A 9840-nucleotide genomic window follows, 5' to 3' on the forward strand; every position below is an offset into this window, starting at 1 on the left:
CGAATCGGCGATCTCAAGAAGTGGGTGAGAGAGGGATCTAGAAATGACTTTGGGTTTGAAACGAATATTTTTGTGTTCGTGGATAGCTCACACGGTAGAGCCACGCTCTCACCTGCCAGGCGGAGTTGTCGTACCAATAAGGTCGCAGGTTCAAACCCCACCACCGCCGCGAAAAATTTTTTTTATTCTCTATTGTCTTCTGGCACTTTTCTACTCACTTCATATCTTGTTGTTACCAACATAAGTGCCTGCTCCACTCACTTTTCTAAGAAGTGAGGACCGCCGGCGGTCTTCCTCTTTGGGACTGGACCACGGTTCACAGCTAAAAGACCGTGGGACCGGTCCTCGGTCCGGTCCTCAGCGCGGCACTATACACGACCAAAAATTGTGTAAAAGTACATAATTTAGTGTTAAGGTCCATTTGATTGGTATTCCATATGTCTTTGTTTTGTGAATACAGTCATTCAATTTTTTTAAAAAAATCATACCGTTTCTTCGTTCTGTAATTTCAAAGGTTGTTTCCTTGCTTCTTCCATCCAGTTTTTTTTTTGAAGGGAGACAAATGCACTCATTGCTTTTATTTATTTACTATAGTTACGGTGGTTTCCGGTTTTGTTTTATTAAAGAAAGTGATCCGTTACAAATAGAAGACTGTGGAAAATATTTGAATCAATCTCATAGAAAACAGCGACCATGGATGCTATGCATGCAAGAGTCGGTGCTAGCTTGGCAAATGGGGGTAGAAATGAAATTAGAGTCAATAATTCTGCCGGAAGGTGTCTACTTGAAAACTGGGTAGAAGAAGTAAGATTTTGACAAAATCTCTGATTCTTTTTCCGCTTTAGTTTACCATTAAATAAAATCAAATGATGTGAAGTTAATTTTAATTCATTTCATGTGAAATTTTATCACGAGTTAATTATTTACTGAAATACAGGCTCAGGGAAGCAATTCGATATATGTGTCCGCCATTTTGAGTGTTGGCTTATACTTATACATAAGACTGAATACGTTCCTACATCACTCTTCTTATATTATATTGAATCCCTTCGTGACAGTCAATAATTATGGATACATTAATGATGGATACATCATTCCATTAAGTCATATGCTTTTATGACATCACTTTGGTGCAGTTTCCAGTGATGTAATAAGTATTATTCTAGTAATACAGTTCACTGCACTTAATCGCACATCAGTTAATCACACACTCCACTTATGCGCTACACATTCCCGAATAACGGAATTCTTTCTATATAATCGCTCCGCTTAATCGCACACCATCTTGATTTGAGAAAAATATCTTTTAAAAAAATACAATTGAAAAAGGTAATGAAAATTCGTTTCACATTGGACCAGTTCGGCACGTTAATATCATATCACGCGTGAAAAAAAGCTTTCCCGTCAATGCAATTCCACTGTCCCTCTAACCTTGAGTATGTCAGACGCGCAATGCTTGTTAACTGACATCAAAGGATTACTTGACCCGACAGGCTAATTGACTCAGAACTCGCTGTCTGCATCACAAGGTGTGAAACATGATCACAGTCCACCCAATGCCATGTGTTTGCTTACATTGTGTGACCACTCGATTGCAATTCTCTACATGTGCATTGTTTTCCTCTACTGGGCGGTGAACAATAAGAGAAGATTACGGTCCATGTCCACATTGATGCACTCAAAAGCCGACTGAACTGGCATAAACTTAAGGCGTCATACTCCCCATTAGATAGCTTGCTCTCGAGATGGAAAAGTCAACAGAATGTCGTAAGAAAAAGAAAAAAAAAAAAAAAAAAAAGTCTCTTCTAATCAGTCTAATGTCTTGAATATGACGGTCTTAAACCTGTAGAAACCTCAGAGGGGAAGGTCCTGCATGAATGGTACATGAAGGCTGGTGCTTAGATGCTAGTTTTAGCTTCTCCACTTAATCGCACTCCTCTTAATCGACACACTAACCTGAATTCTCGAGGGTGTGCGATTAAGCGAAGTCGACTGTAGTAAAAGGTTCCTATATCACTCCAGTTGTTTATATGAAATCCCTCAGTGGCAGTTGATACACTCCAGCATGGTTTCTTCGACCACAGTTTCCTCGAACATACAGTTTCCTCTAACTCATTTGAATTTCCAGATTATTTCCCTTATTATTCTTTGTTATCATTCCATTCCTTCCTTGAACAAATTTTTACTTTGAACATGGTTTCTTCAAACTAATTTCACCCAGCCATCGTAATTTACCTGGTGATTTCGATCACTGATGACTATAATATTGACAGTTACTTATGTGTGTGCGGCTATGTGGTCTAGTGGTATGACACTCGCTTTCGGATCGGAAGGTCCTGGGTTTGAGCCTCGCTCGGCACATAGTTGAGTCCTTGGAGAAGGCTCTTTACTCACATTCTCTCACCGTACTCAGGTGTAAAATGAGTACCTGGCCGTTAACAGCGTTGTCTCTGTCCCAAAAATTTGTAATATCGCTTGACAGGCGTCATGTCTCGTCCTACATGTTATGTGTTGCTGTTGGCCAGGGACCCCTTGTAAAGCACTTTGAGCACGTTTAGTGGATATTGCGCTATATAAAAGCTCAAGTTTTTTTGTTTTTTTAAAAAATCTATTTACACTGCATGTGTGTGTAAGCGTTATAATACACGCGCAGACACACAGCACAGCAACTCACGCACTCCATCACTGTTTTCATAAAAGACATCTCTCTGCTGAATCTTATCACTTTGTAATTAGTTCCAATTTCAATGCCATGTGCCTTGATGTGCTAATGGTTGGCTATGGCATAAATGAATGTTGTGATACAGCAATCTCTTCCCCTCCCCCCCCCCTCCACAACACACACATACACACACACACACACACACACACACACACACACACACACATACACTTCAAACATATCAATAAAGTAAATAATAAGTTCTCTTTATTCATCCTCATATGGAAATTTGTCTTAGGGTTTATTCAAAGGGAAGACAGAAATAACCCAGGTGTCAGATGCAGCCCAGCACCTCAAATTGAGCTAGGGAGAGGTGGCTTGCTGACAGCCACATAACATGGTGGATTTTCGAACTAGACAATTTTCGGGGATGAAACACAGACTAATCCACTGAGCCACACTACCCCCCACCCCTCCCCATCAAATGTCATGGCGATGTATGGTTTCTTAGAACAATTTTGCATGTCCCAAGGAGTTTGAGGAAACTGTGCTGGAGTGTAATAATGATTTGTGATGACAGTTCCTTGTCACCTTGGTCCCAAATTACCATGGTTCTATGGTAGTTGACAATTTGTTGTGTGTCATGAGACTAGTAGCTTTGATCACTGGACTGGACTGCAAGTTGACTAAGATGTTTTATTTAACAATAAATATAGATGGGGAAAACCAATCAAAACACAACGAGTGCACAATTGGTAACTGGCCAAGATGGCCACACAACTCATGCTCAACTGGAAATGTAAAACAATGAATACAATTATTCTAGTGGCTTGACATAGGTCAATTTGTTTCTTTCTTTGGATAAATTAAACTTTAATTCTGTGATCATATTCGAACATTTACACTTTGTAATGTAAGTGGAGGATGCATAATGAATTTCAATAAGATAAATAATAGATTATTACAAGCAAATTGTTTGTTACTTTGATACTGATTCTGAAACATCTTATTCTTATTGACTTATTGATTCATCCAGTAATTCGAGTCAATGTCCATGTGAATTATTGTTAATGGAAACAGGGAGTTTTGACACATTCTTGTTTTGCATTCATAAGAAATATTGAATGGTATTATAAGTGGAAATCCAAAACAAGAATAAAAATTAACAAAAGATATTTTACTTGTTTGAGGAAAAATAGCCTATAGTGGTACTTACTCTTTTGGAATTATAGAAACTGACTTTACTTCCATTATTGACAAGAGATATAAGAGAAAAAACACTCACACACAGAGAGGTATAGAGAGGTAGAGAGAAGAGAGAGAGAGAGAGAGAGAGAGAGAGAGAGAGAGAGAGAGAGAAAGAGAGAGAAAGAGAGAGAGAGAGAGAGAGAGAGAGAGAGAAAGAGAGAGAGAGAGAGAGAGAGAGAGGGGGGGGGGGGAAGATTGAAGTAAATATGACAAGATGGCAATAAGCACCACACATTTACAATAATTGGGACTAACGTCTTCAATGATTAACTTTGACATTGTGATAATCCCTACTTTAATCACTGTATGAATAAGAGTATTGAAACCTAATTTTAGCAATAATCTTTATGATAATCTAAAGAGCTCATCTCACAAGAGTTACATAACTGATTTTCTATTTCATTTGTATCGTCAAAGCGTGCAAACAAAGAGCGAGATCCCCCTCTTGATGCAGAATATAACATAAATGAAAGGGCTGGATTTTTGAGGACTGGACATGATGGTTTGATCACAATCAATAACAGAAACAAAGCAGAGGACCTCACGACAGTACGAGCTACATATACACCTCCTCAAGTTGATAAAACAAGGCACGTTGGTAAGTGACAAATCGTATGCAAGGAAATCATTTCCAGAGAATTTGAACCTCATTTACCTCTTTAAAAAAATATTCTTTATATTCCATTAAGGAAGTAGCGTGTACATGTTCCATTTCCTTGTGGGTATTTGCGTGAACATGTTTTGCCTTTGGTAAATTAACCATCATATACATACTTAATAAAAACAGTGCTGATTATCTAAAACAACCAAACATTAACTGATTTTGAATTCCTAAAAAATATATATATATATCGCTCAACTATTATTATTTACTCTTTAATTTTTTTCTTTAAAATGAAAATAAAAATGGATTGAAAAATCCCCAACTGGTTGTAAATTATAAATGTCTGCTCTTTTTTTCTTATTGAAGGAATAAGGAAGGAACTTAGGGATCAAGCTTTTGCCAAAGCTATCAGGTAAGTAACTTTAAGAAATATTGAGGTGCATGAAAAAAACACATGAATAATTGAATCTATCAATTGTTCTAAATTTTCAATAGACCTAAATCTCTTTTATCTATGTCATCATGTAACTTTATATTTACCTGCACCAATGTGAATGTCAGAAATTATTTACTTTTGTTGACTTCTAGGATAATTTTTACATTCCATCCACTAAACAAATTATATCATTATTTCAAATATGATATAGTTTTAGAGGCATAATAATCTTTTAATTAAAATGCTATCTTTATTATTACAGTACAGCTCGCATACAACGGCCTCGGTTGCAATGGAGCTTGGCTACAACAGGAAGTTTAAAACCCCCATTCTATGGCCTATATAATTTATATATATCATGCATTATTATAACGGGGAAATATTTTTTGGAACACGGCTATAACGGGGTTGTGAGATGCAAATTTAGTTCCCAGTTGAGAAAAACTACATACTCAAGAAGAAAAGAGGAAGGTACACATGACACACATAACTTATAGGGAACCGAGATGAGGTGGGAGTGGGCAAATTGCAGTTATTGTGTGTAGTATTGACATTTCTCTGTGTACTTTGAGTACCCATGGTGAGGCAATAAAAGGCTAAAGAGAGGCGTGTGACTGACAGATCAACATGTTGATACAAACTAGTATGTTGCGCTTAGAAGGAGGGATGTGTGTCTAGTGACTGAGTATGTAACTATGCCCAATGAGAAAAGACAGTGAAGGGCTCTCTGTGAAGCCTAAGGGAAAGATTGTGAGCTAATTAATTTTTGAAATGCACTTCGTGGCTGTGAGTGGAGTAGTTGGAATGGGTGGAAAGTAGAAAGATTTATTTACTAAGGGAGGTAACTCAAAACATGGTCCTTTTGAAAAAAAACAAAATTCCCCCAGTATTGCTTCGCTTCAAATTCTTTATTCACGGATATAGTAGGGTTTTATGCTAGTCCCACTATCCCCGTTGTATCCGAGTTCTACTTTACTCACAAAACTGTATGTTTACTTGTTTAATATGATATTCCTAACAACAATATGGGTTCATGTATAATGGTGATATAAAGATAAAATGTTCTCTCCATCCTAGTGATGACATTTTACAGGAGAAAGAAGCTCAAATTAAAGCAATGGCAGATGAAAGCATGAAAACGATCTTTATGCAAGACTTCACAAAAGAATTCAAATCACAAGAGTTGGAATCAACCAAAGTAAGTAATTTTTTTTTTTTTTTTTTGCTCTGACTTTTCTTCAATCCCTAAACCATTTGTTTATGATAAACATCTTTTTTTCTTCCAAAGTACACCCTGTAAATAATCTGGAGCAGATATAGGCAGAGAAATTGGTTGAACTGATGAGAATCTGATACTATAACAACTTTTTTATTGTAGTAGTAGTAGTAGAAGTAATAGTGGTAGTAGTGGTAGTAGTAGTAGTAGTAGTAGTAGTAGTAGTAGTAGTAGTAGTAGTAGTAGTAGTAGTAGTAGTAGTAGTAGTAGTAGTAGTAGTAGTAGTAGTAAAGGTAGTAGTAATAGTAGTAGCAGTAGTAGTAATACTAGTTGTTTTTGGTAAAGTTGTTGTTGAACTCCATTTAAAAATCCATAAAAATCTTTAACATTACATTATATGGTCAAACACAATACCTCGCTTTACTCAAAATGAATATTTTAAAGAGTCTCTTGCTACTTGTTGCTGTAAGTGATCTCTTAATCTATTATTGGGATTTTGATATGACCATTTGAAATTGAGAGTAGGGAGATAACACTGTGAAGAAGGAAAGGGAATGAATATATGGTGTTCTATACTTCTATTTTTGAATTGGAAAGTAAAATCTTTACTTAAAAATGGCATCATTGCGCTTCTTCAAAGAAATATAAAAAGTTGTCCAAGAAACATTAAGGCCAAATGCTACACCACTCTGATAAGACCTGTCGTGGAATATGCCAGGACTGTCTGGGACCCTTTAACTAATAAAAACAAGAAAAAGGTTGAGGTGGTGCAAAGAAGAGCTGCCCGTTTCGTTTTGGCGATTTTGACAGAAAACACAGCTTTGAAACCATGCTTGCCAACTTTCAATGACATCTCTGGAAGAACAAAGAAAGAAAGCTAAAGCAACCACGCTTTTCTGTTCAATAAATAAGTTGATTGAAGTTCCTCATGACCTTGAACCTACTACAACAAAGGCAAAATAAACAGAGGACATGATATCACGGATTCCAAATTCCACCCTCAAGAGTGCAATGTCATGAGCAATCATTTTTCCATCAACGATTAGATTTGGAACAGCGTGCCTGCGGATATAATTAACTCTAAAAACCTTAAACATTTCAGAGACAGAATCACTTTTTGCTGGTCTAAACACCAACAGGCACACCAAAGTCTGCGACAATACACTCCAGGTGGTTTGCAAGAAGAAGAAGAAAAATTAACAGAGAGGGAAATTCTTGTTAAAAATATTGAACGTTTGTATTTCTCTTCCAAACAGGACCATGATTATGTTAATGAACAACCAGTAACTTTCTGGTCTGAACACAAGGACAAAATACATGTGAGTATCTTTTATTCATATCACTTGCCAACCTTTTTCTTGCGTATAAAGTTTGAGAAATACAACAAACATAATCAACCAAAAGAAGTAAGGCAAAAGAAGACAGTAATTTGAACACCACTTTATTGGTAACCACTTAATTGGAACTATATGTCCATGACAGAATTTTTTCCATAGAGTTTCTAGTGGCTAATAGGAATGCATGCAATAATGATAATAATAATAATAATAATAATAATAATAATAATAATAATAATAATAATAATAATAATAATAATAATAATAATAATAATAATAATAATAATGATCTTGCATTGTATCATTCACAGACAGTTTTACACAACTTTGAATGTCAGGAAAAATGTATCAATACGGCAATGTAAAATCGAAAAATACTATCGTAGAATACTGATAATTGAAAATTGGTCAAGATCGAATGAATCATAAATATTGTCACGAGTAAAATGATAAAAAATTCTGTTTAAGAAAAAGACACTTGATCTTTTAAAAATCAAAAAATCGAAGCACACAAACAAAACGTCTGCCTGCAAGGCATGTAACAAGAAGAGCGATTCCCGAGCTTTATCAAACTTCTTGAGAATTTTTTTATCTCTAATCAACCACCGCCCCCCCCCCCCCCCCCCCCCCCCCCCACCCCCATCCCCCCAAATAAGTGTCCCTAATAAAATGACTATAAATGGAATCATGCTGTGCCACTTAATGCACTAAAAGGTCAATAATTGGAACAATGAGTCTATCACGACAATATATATTACACATTCGACATAATTGGGGATCAAATAATTCATGAAAGTGCGTATTATGATGCAATGATTATTTGCTTTTGATGAAACAGGCCATGTAAATTTCAAATTGTTCTTTAATAATGTGCTGTAAAATATGGTGGGAAATATTTTCGTCTTCAATTTACTTTGCATGTCATAAGGGTATGAGTATATTACAATTGCATATATAAATACGTGGTCACATGTCACATAATGTCTTTAATGATGAAATGTTTATGTCATGCAAAAAACGGAAGACAAATATTTAAAGAGAAATGAAAGGATGCTCTATTTCACTACTGTTATAGTTACTGTAATAGAAACGTATATAATCTAGACAGGCTATTCCACCTTTTAAGTCGACCCAATGAAGTAGTTAATTGATTGATTATGATTGATTAATCATTGTAACTATGACTTAGATATTCACTAATAAATATTATAGGAATGACTATTAATTAAATCTTATAAATCTATTTTTTATATTCAAAATTATTATTTAAGCATTTTCTATTATTCCAGGGTGTGTCACAGATAAAAACCAGAGATACTGCTTTTAGGAAAAACGACGCCTTCAGTAAACCAATAGGTGAATACTGGAATGAGGCCAAGCCTGTTGAGATAGATCAATATCCAATGATGTAAAAGAAACTTGGAAAAGAAAAATTAATTCATATCTTTCTAGTTTAATTTTTAACCTATCCAATTTTGTAAAAAATTTAATTGTTAATATTAAATTTATCATTGTGAAAAAAAAAAATTACAATAAAGTGTAGGGATCTGAATTTGTAGACGCGAGAGTGAGATTGAGAATGAATGGATGATTTTGGTTAATGCAATTATATTAAACTAATATCTTTATGAAACTTGTTTCAACATGAATTACTTGATTACTTAAGTCAAGGATAGAAATAAGAATCATGCATTACATTCATACTACATGTGTCGTTTAAAAATAATTGTTAAAGAGAAAGTGTGAGGGGAGGGAAATGAGATTGGTGTTTTATATTTTTTGCAATGACTTTATATTTATATATTAATATTATATGAAGTGACATTTTCCATGAATGTGATTGCCATTAAAACTCTATCAATCTACAACATATAATTACATGTATTTTTTTGCTTTGATTTTAGTCACTGACTCAACTTATTTTTAAAAAATCTAAATTTTAAAATGTATATTCACGTGACACCAAGTACTTTTATTACAATTGGATTCAATAGTCTGATGTCACGTCTGCCCAGCAACGAGCAGATTGGTTCTAACAGAGAAAATCGGTACTTTTCATTCTTCATGCTGGCTAGAACTTTTTCACATGTAAATGAGATCAGAATGTATAAAAGTCAAAAAATGATCAGATTTATGTTTTTCTCCTCTGGATACACTTTTATGCTCGTTGGAGAAGTATTTCATAAGGGTATCCACCATTGTTCCAATAGTTTAGAGCCAGTTACTAAGTTACTATGTGTCATTATGAGGGAAGTGACGTCAGGACTGTTGAAGCCTATTGGCAGGTCTTTGGAGCCAGTTCTGTTGTGCGGGTAAGGTACTAACAATTGTTATTTG

At 35.2% G+C, this 9840-nt stretch overlaps 1 protein-coding gene across 1 annotated transcript; it reads left to right on the forward strand.

The window, feature by feature from the left end:
• Positions 1-593: 593 nt before the first annotated feature.
• Positions 594-9378, forward strand: LOC144965578 (sperm-associated antigen 8-like). The gene is made up of 6 exons (XM_078901076.1): positions 594-804; positions 4328-4508; positions 4881-4926; positions 6028-6148; positions 7423-7485; positions 8793-9378. Exons 1-6 carry the CDS (start codon positions 694-696, stop codon positions 8913-8915), a joined length of 645 nt encoding a protein of 214 aa, XP_078757202.1. The 5' UTR covers positions 594-693; the 3' UTR covers positions 8916-9378.
• The last annotated feature ends 462 nt before the right edge of the window (positions 9379-9840 follow it).

Source organism: Berghia stephanieae, chromosome 2 (genome assembly GCF_034508935.2).
Source record: "Berghia stephanieae isolate SIO BIC M18660-M18661 chromosome 2, UCSD_Bste_1.3, whole genome shotgun sequence".
Lineage (NCBI taxonomy): Eukaryota > Metazoa > Mollusca > Gastropoda > Nudibranchia > Aeolidiidae > Berghia > Berghia stephanieae.

Coding starts and splice junctions, on each gene's coding strand:
- LOC144965578 (XM_078901076.1), top strand. CDS start 694: ATGGATGCTATGCATGCAAGAGTCGGTGCTAGCTTGGCAAATGGGGGT. Junction 805..4,327: donor TTGAAAACTGGGTAGAAGAA/GTAAGATTTTGA, acceptor GTATCGTCAAAG/CGTGCAAACAAAGAGCGAGA. Junction 6,149..7,422: donor AAGAGTTGGAATCAACCAAA/GTAAGTAATTTT, acceptor TCTTCCAAACAG/GACCATGATTATGTTAATGA.